Genomic DNA, 18,872 nt, shown 5'->3' on the forward strand with positions numbered 1-18,872 from the left:
AGCTACTATATCTTTAACTGTAAAACTGTACTTAGCTTCACCTCACATCTAATTAATATTCAGATTTAAAACTAGCACTAGCATACATTGTACCCTGGCTAACTCTTGAACTATGTAACGTTAGCCTATACACAACAATAGATCTGAAAATGCAACAGTAAAATCAGAAACTCATCAACATTAACGGAAAAAAATTATTATGAGTATGTGAACAAAAACCTGCCTAAAGGAAGCTGAGATATTTACAAGAAATAATTATTCTGCACTGTCATAATATGAATACCTTTGCATTAAATAATTTTCGCTAGGCTAACTAGATAACAGACTGAAAAAGTGTAATTGTTTTTCCTTTCCTAGTGTCGAATCGGCAACATGTGTTGTTTAATAAGGACCGATGTGTTGAGTTAATGTAGATGTTTCTGGTTTGCTTTTGCATTTTTGTGTTGTTTTTTTGTTGTTGTTGTTTTGGGGGGGGGGGGGATGTTGCGGTATATAGGGTGTTGTTTTTTGGTTTGTAAATGGGATTTGCACTTACAGACCACCTAGTATCTCAGTAAAATGTCCAGCTCAGCATCAACACAAATGAGGCAAAAAACTTAATTCTCGTAATTTACTGGAATTAACTGCAGAATGCTGCGCAATATTAATGTCATTTATTGTAAATTTACAATATGGAATATTATTGTAAAATGATGCTATATAAATTAAAGCTACTTGTTTACAGTATTTGTAAGTAAATATCCAGCCCCTGTAGTATGAAAATGAAAAAAAAAAAAAACAGCACATGGTGTAAAGCACCAGTAAAATAACACTTAGACATGCCAATACATGGTCAGCTCACTGCCACTTAATCCAGTCCATCAGCTGAAGTACATGGGCAAATCCTATGCGGAGGAGCCGAGACAAGCACTTCATATTTGTGTAGCTATCTCATTATGTCAGCACGGTGCTAGTAGCAAGGCATGTGTGTGTGTGTCTGTGTCTGTGTGTAAATGTGTGTAAGAATTGGAGTAGAGCTGGCTTTCAGCCAGTTGGAGCAGTGCCAGCATGACCAGGCGTGTTGTTCTCTAATTAACTCTTGCCCCCTTACACCAGAGCTGCTCACACACACACACACACACACACACACACACACACACACACACGCACGCCTAGCCCAGCAGTTTCCCAGAAGATCTAACTCAGTGAGACACACACCACACACATATACAGAGCGCCCCACACGAAGCGCATTCAGAAGGTATGGCTGCGATATTGATTCTGCTGTCACAGCTTTTTTCCTCTTGGCTGCTGTTCACAAATGATGCTCATTAGCAATCAGGCTGAAGAGGACTGACTGGAACGGTTTTGTAAAATTGCACTGCTGGAAAAAAAAACACATTCTTTTGTTTAGGAATGAGGAAACTATAATTACAGGTATTAAGCCATACAACCAGTAATACAGCACATCTTGTGCAGTGCAGTTATTAAATAAAAGGTGATGTGCATTTTTAGTTAAAAAGGTCTATGTGATACTAAGTTTAATCACTTTTAGGAAGATTAAAGGTGACAGTAATACATCTGATGTCATAAAAAGAAAAGGCGATGGTCATTATTATTATAGTCTCTTAAAGAAATTAAAAGATCTATTCAATCTATAATATATCCAAATATATCCAGTAATATCCAAAATGAATGGTTCGTCAGTTTGTCCCTCTATAGGCAGGTAAACCAGAACAGAGAGTTTCTGTTTCAATAAAGCTTTTTGACAAGAACATCTTTAGAAAGCTAGAAAAGTTAACCATCCAAACCCTTGAGAAACCCTATATGACGGAATCACCCGTTCAGAAAGAATGTAAGCTCTTGTGTTCGCAAATTCATAAATATTCACATATGAAATCCAGGGTAATCAATCTTACTCAATAGAAATCCCATGATAAGACAGATCTTTTGTGACCTTTAATCTCATAGACCACCTTTGGAATGTTGTGGATCACAAAATCAGGAGTCGATGGCTGTTCACAGGAATATCAGGCATGTCTTTTAGGTTATTGTTGTTTTTGTCACTATAAACATACTGATGAAATACAACTCAGTGGTCTTTCTGTATAAGCTTTATGATAATATAATATATTCAGATCCCTTCAGTCCTGCATCCATTATAATATTGAAGAGAATATGACTAGGAAAAAGACACAAAAGGAGAATTTTGATATGTAGAATAATTAGGTTTAAAGGTGTTAACGTTATATGGCATTGAATTTTCTAACAGATTTCCAGTCTAGATTTAACACTTCAGAGTGTTTTTTCATGAAAAAGCCAATATCATTCAACCGGAAATACCAGTAATTATCTAATAGCGTACTGGACAGAATTTTAAATGCTCATAGTTATATTACAGCCCAGAAGCATGCGGTGCAGATCACTTATTCAGCTACTTCAAAGAAAGTGATGTAGACAAGGATAAGAGCATTTATGTTTGAAAAACAAAATCATGGTTAGGAAGCTGCACTATTATGGGGCAATTACAGTAATGATGGTAGAAATTTAAAAAAAAAAAAAAAATGAAGCCAAAAAAGTTTTGTTTTTTTCATTGTGATTGATTGGGCGAAAGTAGTGTTGTTATGATTAAGGTCAAGACATAAATTGCATCATTTTTGTGAAGTACTTAATTTAGATTAGATTAGATTAGATTAAATTATTCTGTATGAGAAATGCCTGTTATAGTTTGTTCCATAATAATGATGTGAACAGCCAAATAGAATAATATTGATTACTCTATCGTTTTAATTAACTATATATACAGTTACTAGGGAAGAATAAAAACAGTGATGGTAAACAATACTGAGTTAAACAGTATAGCTGTGACTTTGGAGATGTTTTGGACTTAAAAGTGCATAGGGATGAACATTTGGACAAGCCTGCGTGTTGCGACTTGTCCAAACTGGGGTGGTCGTTGGTGGAATTAAAGGCATTTCCAGGCATTTAGGTGAACAAGCCCGTCTGTGTTGAGTGACCAGGCTCCATTTTGATATGTTCCAGGATGGGCTCTGACCGCCTGAAGGTTTACTTGAACTTAGTGCAAAGTCATATCAGCTTTATGAGGAGATTTTGACAGGCAAAAACAAATCTACGCACAAGAATGATACGCAGGTACTTTTCTCAGTCACCTATATATTTAAAAGTATGAAGTTTGAACTACAGTATGAACTTGTGCAGGCCCCATGATGTGGGGATATTATAAAGAATTTGTTCTACTCCTGATAGATATCTGGATCCTGATAGTGTTGGCTGTACAGTATGAATCAGTTTTCCAAAAGAAACAAAATTGTATTGTAAAGAGCTCCCTCTACTGAAATCCTGCAGAGACTGAAACAAAAAAACCTCATATGAGCGTGTAGTGTGATTTAAATGCAATAAGAAAAATACAAATGTAAAAAAAAAAAAAAGAAAAAAATACTCATACAGTATATTTCACATCACTGAAGGCAAACATATAACAGATAATACACCCAAATTTGCTAGCACCTTCAAAACAGCAGAACACGCTCCGTCTAAATCCTACTAAAGTTAATGTTTTACTACAAATAAATAACCTGTACATTCTGAATGCTCTAATTTCCTTTCCATGCACATTTTCTGCCTGTACAAGCAGCCATTCAAGGTCAAGTCTGAGCACGACCACATACTTTTGAGCTGGAGGAGATTGACATAGTGAGCAACCCATGACAAAGACGATTGGGAGGAATAATTTAAAAGCCTTTTAGTTTCTAAATACACACACGCCGAGACACAATGGGGCTCACTCGGTCCAGATCAGCTCACACATCACGGCCTGCTGCCCTCAAGCGTTACTTATACAACCGCTCCTGATGTGTTCTGTGTGCATTTAAAATTTGACATCGGTGTTTATTGGTATTGTTAAGGCACTGACTCTAAACTCGACCTTTTCTGAATTCTTGTATAAAGAACATACATCTTATTATTTTTTCCTTTTCCTCAGTTTTTATCATTTCAGTGTAATATTACAGGAATATAATAATTAAAAAAGTGGCATATCTTCTAAAAAAAAATTATTATTATTTTAATCATACTTATTGTTTGTGCGTGTATTTTTTTGCTGCTCATGCACACCTTTTGCTCTAAACAGGTTTTCATAAACGTGATGAGGTATTGAAAAGAGGAAGCAGAAGCCTAATGTACAATATATTCCTCTGGTTAATATTTAAAGCAATGTTGTGGGTATTGCGGTCTAACATATTATGACATATGGATTGAAAGCTTGTTGCTTAATTACTTCATCTCTAGCCAACTGCTGTCCTCAAAAACAGAGTCACTGTAACATCACCTCCATCCTTAATAATGTATAACTCACTACGTTGGCTCTAACGTTCATACAGCTCATATGAGTAATGTCGTGTAGGTCATTTTTTTTTCTTATTTACAAGATAAACAATAAGATGCTTGGGAATATTGTTTGTACATTGTTTTTCTTTTGTTTTTACTGCAATGTTCAATTAAATGCAGTAATATTGTATGTGTTGTAAGTGTAGAAATCATTGTTACCCGACTTGTGTTTCAATCAGTATTTGCTCCAAAAATATTTTTTATTCACTGGCAACAAGACATGCAGGGTTTTGGGTGGTACACTTTGTACCTGAGACTTGTCAAGCACAGATTACTGGAAAACTCTATTGTTTTCTACATGAACGCTCGATGAATAGACAACAGCTTGATGAATAGATATCTTTCTGCAAAGACGTATTGCACTTTGCTTACATATTCCAAAAAAGACCCATTCTTTGATTATTTCTCCTCACCTTTGAAAGGTATCTCTCGAAGACATTGATTGCATTGGTCCTTTAAGATTGGTGACAGCTAATACACTTCAAAATGATCAGTTATTATCTCTGGGGCCTCATTCCATGTGCCCTGCTGTTTTCAAAGGTCATCCTTCTGTTTTCATCTATCGACCTGCACTCCCGGTAACATGGACTGGGACTTATTGAAAGCGAAGGTTGAGCAGTGTATTTCCATCAGGTTACAGTCCACTCTTTCAGGATGCAGCTTTTAAAGAAATCCTTCGACTCGGCGACCGTTTGGTGAATAGGGCAGAATTGTGGGACATAATGGATGCCAATACTGAGGGAAAGTCACATAAAACGTCTTTAGTGTCATGGGGGTAGAAATTTAAGAGGCTAAGCAATGTATCACAATTTTGAAAATCAGTGTTTTGTGCACATAATTTAATATGATATCAGATTATGACACAGTACATTGACAATCTGTTGCATTGTTAATTGACAATCTAATTAAAAGCCATACATACTGTATACAGTGCCTTACATAAGTATTGACCTGCCTTTCCCACATTTTGTAGTGTTAGACCCTGGAACTAAAAGTGCATTCAATTGGGATTTTTTTTTTTTTTTTAAGACATAAATAAATAAATAAACAGTCCAGTTGACATTTTTTATTGAAACCCATTATGAACATTCCAGTACTTCTGGGAGGAGAGTGGTAGGGTTCATATACATTTATTTAAAAACCCATTCTGGTTAGGCCACACCCACTTCAAGTTTAAAGGTTTAGGCCACAGCCACTTTATATTTAAGTCTGTCATTGCGCCGTACCTCTAGTTCAAAGGTTACAGGTATAGTCTTAGCAGAAAAAAAAAAATATTTAATCAAGCACCTAAAGTCTACTTCAGTTTGTTCTTCCGGGAAGCTCTTGAAGGTTCCATGTAGAATCCTACAATAGAAATGAAAGAGTTTCTCGTTCATAAAAATTCCCAGTACACACTATTAACTCATGAAAAAATCTATATACGTTCAACAAGTGTATCACATACAAAAACAATACATCTTAGCATTAAAAAGCCTTATGTTGTTTTTCCTGTTTGTTACAGTTGTATGAGCTCGACGATGACGTAAAAAGAAAAGAATTTCTTGATGACCTCTTCAGCTTCATGCAGAAAAGAGGTGAGACCTGTACCTATGTCTCTCTGAACATGAAAAAGTCTATATACATACACACTGTACAAAATTCCCTGCTCCAAACATGTTCAAACTAGTTTCAAACAGTGAAACATGACCTTTACTGATTGTGTCTCATCTGTGATGTGCATTAAAAAGCTTTCTGTTGTTTTATCTGTTTATTACAGTTGTTACTAAAATACCACCAAATTATATCATATAAGTGACCAAATATACTGTTCTATCTACTCTCCACTACCATTCTGTATTAAAACAAAGAGTCGTAAAAGTGGTAACAGCACATCCTTGTAGCTAGAATGAACAATGGATACTCAAGGTTAATTGTTTCAATGAAAAACTAGCAGTGTAAGGATAATGTTGTGATACCAAGTCTGTGTTTCCTGCTTAAGCCTAAGTTTGAGATCTATAAAACTATAAAATATGTTGCCATTACCATCTCACTGCTCGCTCATGATGCTATCAGACACAATGAGTTGCTACAGTTGCTTTTATAATTGTACTCAGATTACGGAAAAATGGCCCAGAAGGAAAGACCTTGCCAGACAGGGAGGATAACATCCTGCTATTATCTTGCTATAATAGCAATTAATTATTACATTGTCAGAATGTTTTTTTCCTTAGACTGTAGCTTCAGTGGGCATTAACTTCAAACACTTTATGGGGAAATAGATGAAGTTAAAGGCATATTGTATGAGAAAGGTGGCAACGTGGGAGTGAAAAAAAACAATATAGAGAGAGGTTAATGTTCAGATAACACTGAAGGAATCAAATGTGCAAGTATGCATTTATGTGCATTCATCCTAAAAGTGCAAATGGTGTTTAAGTAATGAAGCTTAATTTTGCAGATATTAACGGTTGTTTTTTACTTTTGAATTCTTGAATCTTATTTGGTAAGTACGTGTTGATTAATTGTCTATAACAGCAGCTCTGGCAGTCGTGTCAACAGTAATTCAAACCACAGGTTTATATATTAATGTGCTCGTTCTAAATCATTATCGTTTCCATAATAACAGCTCGTACATAGGGGATTGTATGGCAGGTGCTCCACATAATGAACAGATTTTAAATAAATCTTGTTATTTATCAAAAGTGAAGCTTTCTGTAAAAAGACAGTAAGTAATAACCAAAACTGGTGACACTTTACACTAATCATGCACTAATACCTGAATTAATTCTTACTTAAATATGAACTAATGATGAGTTAAGGTGTGTACTAATCACAGACTAATGAAAAGCCACCTTAACTATGACGTGAGTAGTTTATAAATGTAAAAGTAAGAGTTACATAAAAGTCTAAAGTAATGTAAATTATGAAAGCAATCCAGCACCATCCAGTGATGTTTGATGGCAAACGATGGCAAATTATATAAATATTTAATTCATATTATTTCTTATAGAGCATGTTTAAATTAGTTTACCCCTATGTGTTAATTAATACATTAACTGACGGACATGTACTAACATGTACTTATGGTGGTCGTTATCCACGCATGAATTCATAAGACTTACCCCAAAACTAAATGTGGAAAAAAATGACATTCATTAATGAATTAAAAATTGCATTCCTTGACAAATTCCTGAGGTATAAGAGGAATAACACACTTTGGGATGTTCTGCTTTTGGAAGATAATTAACTTTGGGATGGTAACAGTAACAGCTTTACTTCAGGATGCATCACACCACCCTATCGTGAATTATTTTAACATCACGCCCCATCGTATTTGCTTACATAAAGCATGTATCACTATTGTAAGATGTTTGCAGTTGCAATAAAACAGTAGCAAATGCAAAAAATAACTCAGTGACTGAATGAGGTCACTGGGATTTAATTACACAGGATTACCAGTCAAACTGGAATTCAGAGAACCTCTCCTCTTTACATCTCTCGTACACATAGAGTACACAACCTGTGGACAGGCGTCATAAAAATTTAGATGGATACATGAATCAGTTGAGACATGCTCATCAGAAAGGTGCTTAGCACATGCTCGACATGGCTCGCTCACGGATCTGTGAGCATTTAGTAAGTGCCCTCAGACAAAGAGTCGTGCGAATTCCTTCAGGTGAACGGGTGGGGAGTGAGCAGTAAGAAGCCCAATACTTAATCCATTAATGACAGCTTTGTATCCCTGTCAATTTAAAGAGTTAGCCTCCTGTCTGAATCGTTCCTACCACTTCATGCTAATGACCTTCTTAGGCTGGATTAGAATACCTCTGGTGTAATTCATATCCAAAATTGCTTGCAACATAAGATTTCGAAATGCATGCACTGCAACTGTGACATGACGTATGCTGAAATAATATCTATTAATACATTTTTTCTTGCAAATTGGTTATGTAACTTAAACCAATCCTCAGTAGTTAATGCATAACAAGAGCATGCTAATACATATTCAAGTGCTGGTACTAAATAACTAGACTCAAATCTGCTACTGTAGACTGCCTTTTACTTATTTTTCTGTAGCTATCATAATTGAATGATGTCTAAGTTAAGTGTTGTATGAAAATCCATAGAATATGAAAGTTTCCCAGTGAGGATGAGAAACAAGTGCTTTGGTAAAATTTCTGATGACAGGAATGAGGGGCTTGGTTTTATTATGGCTCACGCTGTTTTTGTTTCGCCACTGGCTAATCCGAGAGAGATAGGCAGTTAGGAGTCACTCTGTCTAGTGATGCCATGCCATAAATATGTGGGAGTGGACCGGATCCTTTCATATCAGGTCATGCAGAAAGACAAAATGTGAGCTTCTGTGAGTCTCTTCGAAACTAGCTGCTACAATAACAATGTAATTATAGAAAATGTTTATTCAGGTGGATTAGTGTTGCTCATAGAATTGAAAGTAAAAATATTTGATCAATACAACAACGTGAAAAACAATTTAATACGTTTAACGTCCAAAAATTACAAGACCTGGACCATTATGTACAATTCTGAATTGGTGCTGTTTAGTATGAAGTATCTAAAACATACAGTTAAACATACATGTGAACTTAACTCTTATACATAATCAACATACAAAGAACAGAAATACACAATTGTGTAATCCATTTAAGGAGACAGATTTTATTTTCCATAAAATAAAATAAAAGTTTTAAGATAATATACTTGGTATCAGTTAAAATGATAGTACCATGACAACTCTAGATCGTGTTGCCTATTTGTACATTAGTGTTAATCCTGACTTGGCAACTGTTTCCATTTTATTATTAACTCTTGCGTACATAGTGTCAAAATAGAAGTTCCAACTCACTTGAGTTGAGTTGGTAACACCATTAAAATCATTATCTTGATTTCTGTTGCTTGCTCTGATTTGAATAGCAAAATAATAATATAATTCTCCCTTTTTTTAAATGTACTGAGTATATATAAACCGTTATCACTTCCAGGTTACTTCATCCTCATTTCTGCTTCAATTGCTGAATATCGTGGATTAAATATAAAAATATATGTCCATTACTATTATTGATTTTTGAGTCTCCATGGAAGAACATGGCTGAATGATTGATGTATGTGACTGAATCATGCTGAAACCCATTTACAGTAAGTTACTGCATTGTCGTTTGGTGTTAAACCGATTTATAAGTTATGGTTGACATTGCTGTATCATATATCTGGCCTTTTATTAAACAGGGGCAGATGTTTCCAAAGCCTAACAACTCCCAGTGAAGCAGGTTATACGTTGCTTTGTGCGTCATGTGATTGATGGGAGATGTGCGTGCTGTTTTTCAACTCGCTATCCTGTTTGAGTTACCTGCTTATCAAGGGAGCTTGGCAAGACCGAATGCAACTCCCTGGCCTTTTTCGTGAACGATGTTCGTTATTGATGTGTAATTCCACATTCCCATGTCAAGTCCACCCCTGTCCATGCTCTGTGGCTTGTCTGAAGGACTGTGTGTACTCTGGCAGTGACAGGTGGCAGGGAGATAAATGTTATATTGAAGGTGTGTCAACAGTACAAACATGCTCTACTGCAAGCAAAGCTTCTGAAATATGTGGCTCTGTGGTGCTCTGCTTGACATTGTGGGTCCTATGCTCATGCTATCAGGTTTTTAGCAGAACATTTGTCATATCGATGGGCAGTCATGAAAGATCTTTTGTGTTCCAGAGAAGATATATCAAATTACAGCTTTTAATGGTATCACGTAGATATTACTTCACTTATATGAACTCTACTTTAAATCCAATAATGATACCAGGAACCAACTTGTTTCACGAATGTTCTACACCATTAAATGTAGCTATAAACAGATAAAAAAAATATGATGCATCATTAATTAGTTAATTAGATAATCTAATTGCTGTGGTATAAAAGATATAAAACACTTTGGGACATGATGTTATATGAAAATAATCAACTTTGGGGTGGTACCAGTAAGTCTCATTACGAGGCTGTATCCCACTTCCCCATCATTGATTATTTTCCTCTAACTGCAATCTCCATTGTGTTTTATTTCTTGTTTATCCCATGTCACCTCTATATCTTTCATGTGAATTGTTGTGACTGCGTTGATAAAGCATTTCGTTGTGCATTGATAACATTGGAAGTTCTGTAAATTTTCAGAAGTGTTAATAGATATGGAGATAGCATACCACAGTTTTTTCATTTATTAGAAATGTTATGCAATGACAACATTTCAGTGTCGCTAATTAGAATTAGCATATAAAGCCAAAGAGCGAACATTTAAAAAAGGGTTATTTTTATTCATGGCATGGCTGGTTAGGAAATATGTCTTTTACTTTACATGGCCTATGATTTCCTGCTACTCTTTGCAAAGGCAACAGCTAAATTCAGCTATACCTGACAGAACTTGATTAGTTGCCATATTCAAATTTATAACCACAGCCAGTGTTGATTACACTGCAATTTGAGCTTTGACCAAACATATATTTCTGAGTATAATTAACATATATAGTGTGTGCTGTTTGTTGACCTGCAGTATATATAAGATTCATTTATCTTTAAGTTTAACTTGATTTTGATTGAATTTTCATTGTATTTTTATAATCTGAAAATAAATGGAACAAATCTGTTGTCTAGTGCTACAAAATATTTAAAAAGTTTTCAAACATAACGTTGAATGTACTCATTATTTAGAAAGTACGACCTAGGTATTAAATGATTCTTGGTCAAAATCATAATTTCTTTATCCGTGACTATCTCTCTAAAGTCAAAAGTTTAAACTTTAGAAAATTAGACTGATTTAGTTTCAGCTCAGCTAACCTTGCACAGGAAAACCCACAACTTTCTTAAGAACATCTCAGTGGAAATATAACCTGAAGCTGTATTTAGCCTCTTATTTAAAGGCCTTTATCGGGAATTTTCTATAATCAGTGATCTACTGAGCTCTGTTATCAGGTATAAGTTGGGGTTGTATGGTGTTGTCACAACTGTTATCTAGCCCCCTCTGGCTAAGGCTATTAATAGCTTTCCACACACAGGGACCAGATGCAGGTCCTATTACATACTCATGCCACCCTGGGAGTAAACTTTGGGATACAGCACCTCTGTTTATTAACCCGATAATCCTATGTAAGCAAAAACACCAACAATACACGCAAATGGGCAGCCTTCTGAAAGCCAGACATGCAAAAATAGAGACACACCCAGCACTCCGTAAAGTAAGTGTGTTGCTTTTGCGGCTGTAAAAAGATCAGTTTTAAGACAACGTGTATAACACTTGAGACATTTAAATAGCAAACCAGAAAATACTCTCTCGGTGACATACCAACACTGGATTCTTAGGAATCTGCAGAACACAAAACTGAAGGATTAACTCTTTTATATCAGGACGCATTTGCACATCTGGAAAGTCTGGAAAAGTATGAAAATTCAGAAAATATTTGGGACCAAAACACTACGCCCTAAAGCTGTTGTCTTTATGTTGACGTTTCCTTATTTTCTTTACTAATACATCATCCCAAAGGCATTTAATGAAACAGTTATGTATCATTTAAAAAATAATGTACAATAAAGAAAGCCTGGATATGTTAAAACTCTGGAGGAAAAGTACTGAAAAAGCTCTAGCAATGTTTCACAAGGAAAGAATAATAACTATATTTCCTCATCCTGTTTTCTGTTTGTGTTTTTGCTTGTTCTTTGGGTTGCAGATGATCGATAATTAGCATTAACCAAATTATCTGCAAGATGTAAGAGAGTTCAGGAGCAATTTGCATTTTCATTCAATGACATTTCCAGCATGGCGGATTTGTAAATGTGCTTACTTCAGAATAAAAAAACACACATGAAATAACTTTTACTTTAGCGATTCTTTTACCTCTTCAACCAACAACACTAATATATGCCACAGGAGTTGATTTATTTGGTTTACCAAATGTATTGTTCATGAAGGAATCAACTCTTTGAGCAGAGGAACGTTAGTAGTTGACTCATGTATCTCAAGAGCTGTGGTTTTGTTGTTTGGAAGGCAAGACAAACAATCTGATCTCATGATGCAATTAGTATTCTACATGTATTCCGTTACTCTCCAATCCTGTCAACATCTGACTTGTTCAGTGCAGCATAGCATGCCAGTGTATTGTGTAATCTAGGTAGCATAAGAATGAAGGTGTGATTGTATTGCAGGGGTTAAATGGTCATTTAAGAGGTGGAGGAGCTTTTTTTCACGAGTGCTAACCATGTGGGAACTGTTCTGTTTAGTTCAGTATATGTGTATTATTCAATATTGATGTAATGGACGTTAGATTATAGCACATTTTTTACCTTAATTTCTTAATTAATAAGGGCTTAGTTTCACTAAATAATATTTGTAAGTAAGTTAGTAAATGTAAGATTTCTTTATAAAGCTAATTTAAGACATTATGTATTGAACAAGTGCAAAAATATATATAATAATTACACCAAGGACTTACTGACCATGCTCAAATGCCAGCATATACAAATTGGTTATAAGACAAGATTTGATTTCTGAAATGGAAGTTTTCAGTTTGTTTTAGTGTATGCTATTTTTTGGCATCTGTATTACGTAATGAATCATTATTATTATTATTATTATTATTATCACCATTATGTCATGTTATGATTTACATTTCCAGCAAATTATAGTACTGGAGCCAGTGCTGTTCAAATAAACCAAAGATGGAGGAGCTCAGCTCTCTTTAGTCAACCTCTAATTTAACCCCTAGTTGTATAATGTGTTAAGGGAGCTGATTGTGTCTCAGGATAAATAGTCTACAATGCAGTAGATAGAGATTAGGTGGATTGAGATTAGATTGGAGATTAAGTTGAGTAGGAAGAGGCAGAGTGGAGTCTTCAATTCAGTGTAGTTTTTCTTTAATGACACTTAAAGCAGAGATACAGAGATACAATCTGTACTGCAGGAATAGCTATAACAAAGCATACACTGTAAAGAATTTCTATAATTTCCATAACAATATACTAGGCAAATGTCTTTTACAGGTTGACAGAGCAGGTATTATGAAATGTAACACCTTATACCTGTATATTCAAATTATTCACATTTATTTATTATTTATTGTTTTTAATTTTTATTAACGTTAATGAGTTTTCTTTATATATTTTATAATGTTTACAATAGAATAAATAAACAAGTGCTTTAATAAATACATTTCATTGACAAATTTAAGTAATAGAAAAGTAAATCAGTTAAAGGCCGTAATATCACTTGACTGATTTTTTTTTTCAACAACAACAACAACAACAAAACAGGCAATTCTGGCAAAGAATGAATATCCATTTGACAGCTAAATTAAAATTTTTTAATAGGTTTTTATTGTCGAGCTGATCAAATTATTCTCATTACAGTCAGGCTTCTCAATACCAGAAAGAAAACGCATTCCACTTTTAGTCAAACGGGTTCTTTGAGGCTTTTGTTGAGGCTTTTTCGGTCGCTGTACAGATTCTTTGTATAAGTGCATTGGTATATAAAATATTCAAAGGTCAAAACAAAGTATTATGATAAAGCACTTTAAAGAACTAATGTACAATCATTTTTAATTGACTATAAATGTATATAATAAGTACTGCTGATCATGAAAAGTATATGTAGAACTAAGAATAAGCCAAATTACAAAACTATGTTTCTGATGTAGATTTGGAAGGTGCTAGGTGGAAACTTTTTTTTTAACAATGTTAATATTCTATGCTGTGAAAAAAAAAAACAGAAAAATAATGTTTTATTCATATGTCTCAAGTCTCAAGACAATGGTTCAGTCTAAATTAAAGGGTTCTTTATAGTCACTCTCAGAGGGGGGTTTTTTTCAGAATAGTTCCATGTAGAACCCTTTTAGAGAACTCAAATTATTGGCCATCTGAAGAACCCTTGAGTAACCATTTTTTCTAAGAGTGAACAATAAACTAGTTTGCTTCAAACGATGAACAACGAACTTAGTTTGCTTCAAATTCTAGCTATCCAGGAAAACCTCTGTGTGAGATCCAAGCTTCTTCTTGGTTCAGATTTTTTTCATTAGTTTGGAATGATGGAGCTGAGAAACTGCCAGGTTGCATATGAAAATGAAAACCTATGGGGGAAAAAATCTCCCCAGCTTCAGGTTGTCGGGTTCACATCAAAAATCAATGCCATTCGGAGGCTTCCCTGCTGTGTTCGGCTTGAAAGTGAACTTACTCTATCGGCCCCTATAGACCTGGCCCGAGCTCAAAGGTCACTCGCCTTCCTAGTGTCTCTTAGCCCCTGCCATCATCAATCATAACCTGCCACACACGATTCGTTTGTCACACGGCCTCGTGTGGATTGAGATGGCCATATCTGTTTTCAAATCAAAATGGCTGGCAGCCTAACACAAACAGATCTGTCTTTAAGTGATGATTTCAGGAAGCACACACACTCACTTATCCTCCAGAGAGGACTTCTGGCAAACGTTTTAGCTTTAAAGGGAGCCTCCACTCTTATTGAAACACAATAAATATGTATCTATTGAAACATACAAACAAGTGCTAATTTGTTGGCTGTTGCTGTATTTTCCTTGTTTCTGTGAGAAGTTATCGGTCGTGTGCTGTAGTGACGTCCTAGTGCAAGTGGCCATTGTTAGTATAGTTACAGAAAACATTTTCAGTGATCTCAATCATCACAAAAGAGCAAGAGTTTGTTTCCTCACTCACCAATTTCCAGCCACATTCAATGCCATATTAGTAAGAAAAGCAGTGTAGAAGTAGTGGAGACAGCTAATATTGGATTAACAATGCAGAGATTCAGCTTGGCTAGGTATTGTTGTATGAACCAACGAGGAATAATGTTGTTGACGGTGGTTTTAGCATGAAAATGTAACTTTGGGAGATGACCTGTTTAGATGGGGAAATGACACAGCTGGACAGACGAATGTGTTATACTAAAGTGCTGTTGCATTGCGCTCTTTAGGCAAGGGCTAATTCTACTGGCACCACCATCTTCAGGTAGTCAAATGGCCTTGTGGGAAATGTTGGAAATGGACCAACTTGTCAATGAAAGAACTTTGAACTACAATCTACACAAAAAAAAAAAACTACAGGCAACTCATAATTTAATCATAAAATGAATCTTTCTAAACATTGACATGCAGGTTATTCCGGGTGGAATTTTCCATTAAACATCCCATGTATAAAGGGTGGATGTAAAAAATACAGGTATTACGTGATGGTCTTTTTTTTTTTTTTGGTGCAATTATTGAGTTAATTATCTACTTAGAATAACACTCTGTCTTGATTACTCTGACATTATGGAGAAAAGTGGACGAATAAGGTGTGTGAACAGCACATGTAAATCCTCACATTATGTCCTTTCTTGAAGGTATCTTAAGGATTAAACACAAAGAATGTACACGTCAGTCATGACACCAACTCTGAGCGACGAACTCTTTTACGCCTCCTGATCTTTAAGCAATAGGAACAATGCAGGTGTTATAGCCCATTGTATGCTGCTAAATACCCAAAGTGATTCATGATTTCTACCAGGCACAATAAATTGACCAGAGCCAGGGCCGCCTCCACACTTTATGTTGAGTCAATGTTTTATGCCTTTTGCATTACCTGAATGCCAACACAGGAGAATGAGAAGCTAGTTGAAAGCTGAGAGAGTGATTCCTCAAACTGTGGCACAGGAAAATTCAGGAAAGTCCACAGTGTTCCTGTGTTTGTCAAAAGTTCACCTCGAATTTCCTTCCTTCCTCAGAGCCTTTCTTAAGTTCAGGCTGTAGTATTTTCAAAATATACATTTGAATTGCTCAAGTGGAAATGACATGCTGCTGGGAATTTAAATAAAAGGTCTAAATTGTTTTGACAATAACTGGCGGTTGTTAGCAGGCAAGATCTACAACCGTACTTATTTGATACAAATAGAAATAACTAGAAAGAACTACCACAAAAAATAAGAAGAGTATATCACTTTATAGACTTATAGTATTTTTTCTTTACTCATATCAGAATGAAACATAAACCGATAAATATATTACAGTTCTCCTTTAAAAGGTAAGGTATACGTTATTGTTCCAAAGGGAAATTTGTCTTGGGCTCAAGAAGAAGCAGCCACTGCATCACATAAATCATAAGACAACTCACAACATTTAACACAAATGCATAAACACAATCATCAATTTGTCTTGGGCTCAAGAAAAAGCCACTGCATCACATAAATCACAACACAACTCACGTCATTTAACACAAAGACATAATCACAAGCTTTAAAACCATAAAGAACCTTACACTATAGTCAGGTCTCTTAGTTAGTGCTATTTAATATCTTAGCTGCAAATGGAATAAATTCATTCTTACACTGGTTCAGTCTACATAGTGGCATTCGTAACCATCTGCCTGATGGTAACATTGCACTGAAAAAACAGGTTACCCTACCATACATTTATTCCATATCGAATTACATTCTCCAGAACAGCTTGATAAAACAAAAACTAACATGTGCCATTGTGCTATTGTGCATATCACAAAAATCCATTTAGAAAATGTATTTTGTTTTGTTTTGCTTCATTGTGAATTGCCCTGTGCTTAGAATGTCACATAATGCACAATTTATTTGTACAATTTTTTTATATATATATATATATATATATATATATATATATATATATATATATATATATATACACACATTTTCATGGCTAAATATCACATATTCAAAAGTACTTGAGATATTATGAAAAACCTCTATCAAATTCAGGCTTTAAGACCTGTGAACCAGTGTGTGACCTGAGAAGAGTGACTTTGCTCATGTGGAAAAAGGTCATTTTAAGAAAACAGCCAGTAAACATAATGTCAGTAAGCAACAGAATCCCAGGAAACAATGAATCTTTCAGGGTGAATCATTACATCATCTGAGGAAATGTCTATACATGGACTACATAACCTTCCACCTTCCATTTTTGTTGTTTTTGTTAGGGTTATATAAAATTCCTCAGGAAATGTTTACAAATTAATTCTGTTTTAGGAAATACCTTTTGCATATTATTCAATATGGAATGGTTTTAAACTGCCTGTCATTTCTACCAGAAAAATGAAAAATTCTACAAAATGAATGCAACATTTAAATAATGGAAATGAGATAAAGATGTGATTATTAAGACGTGAAGTATTTATACCAATAATGGGCAATTGGAAGCCTTTTCTAATTTCCATTTTAAAATTGGTTCATGTGAAGCGTCTGCCATACAAGTCCTGGTTTAATGTAGTACAGAAACAATAACATATTAAAAGAAGTGCATTAATTTAAACCTGCGATTTGAATTACAGCCAGCACTACTGTCAGAGCTGCTGTTATAGAAACTTGATTTGAGAATTCAACAGAGCTGTGGTATAACTATACCTTATAAACATAAAACACATTAGTATGACTTTCTCTTCATACATTAAAGTTACTTAAATGAAAAAAAAATTATGTAAAAACTTTTGTATGAATTTAAAAGCAGCATTTTATTTAGCATTATATGTATTAAGTTGTGACCATAACCAAAACCCTAACCTGTATATTTTCATACAAATTGAATCATCCAAAAGGTTAGAAATTGTAATATCTTCTGATTTCAGTGAAAGTAATTTATTTTCTATTTTTAATCATTCTCAAGTACATTAAAGTGGTGACACATTACCCATACATCACTTAATAATCATTATTATTGTAACTTTTCTTTCACTCCTCAGCATAAATTTGTGGACACATGTTTATTCTTTTTGGGCTGTAAAAAAAATTCAACCACATGCTCTGACCTTCTTTCGAATTAAATTTGTCAGTAATACAACACCGACGTTAGCTTATAACCTTGTCTGGCAGGACAAAGGACAGTGCGTGTCAAAGGTAAAGGAATGTGGTTAGAGTCATGCCATAACGTCAATACTGTGTTGTTTGTTTATTTGACAGCATAAAGTTTTTGAGAAGGAAATTAGTTCACTTAAGGATAATATTGTTTCAGTGTAGCATTCTTATAGCAACTTCTGACTAGCTGCCAAATCTTTGGCATGTGATTTCATTTTTATTTCAGCTGTACTATTCAGGATGTGGATAAACCTGTCTACCTCTGTTTTTTTCTAAGTCACATGGGACTTGTTCAGTTCATGAGCTCCTCTGGTTTCCTCAATTTCCTGTTTTATATACGTGAATCAAGGTGGTTTCTCACGCTGTGTTTTTTGGGAGTGAGTGTAAGCATTGAAGCATCCCCCTCCATTCCATTACCTCACTGAAGTGTGTGAAGAAAATGCATTACAGATGAAGAAAGCTGAGGAGATGACCAACTCCCGGCTCCCGCCACTATAGCTAGAACCCTTCACCGCTCCGTCAATTCCACATTTTTAGTGCAGGAGCAATTAACAGGAGGTTTGTGGGGGATGGTGTTCAGGATGAACATGTTTTTTTTTTTTTTTCATGTAATCATTCATTGTCATTATGATGCATAGCCACATCGGGTTGCTTGGCCTGACAAAA

General features: G+C 35.0%; 1 protein-coding gene across 2 annotated transcripts in view; it reads left to right on the forward strand.

The window, feature by feature from the left end:
- arid3c (AT rich interactive domain 3C (BRIGHT-like)) overlaps nucleotides 1-18,872 on the forward strand; it is a 63,826-nt gene that overhangs the window by 30,829 nt on the left and 14,125 nt on the right. For both annotated transcript variants that reach the window (XM_053654139.1, XM_053654140.1), the window contains one exon: nucleotides 5,888-5,960. In XM_053654139.1, the coding sequence (XP_053510114.1) occupies nucleotides 5,888-5,960 (73 nt within the window). The remainder of the gene's footprint in view (nucleotides 1-5,887; nucleotides 5,961-18,872) is intronic.

Source organism: Ictalurus furcatus, chromosome 22 (genome assembly GCF_023375685.1).
Source record: "Ictalurus furcatus strain D&B chromosome 22, Billie_1.0, whole genome shotgun sequence".
NCBI lineage: Eukaryota > Metazoa > Chordata > Actinopteri > Siluriformes > Ictaluridae > Ictalurus > Ictalurus furcatus.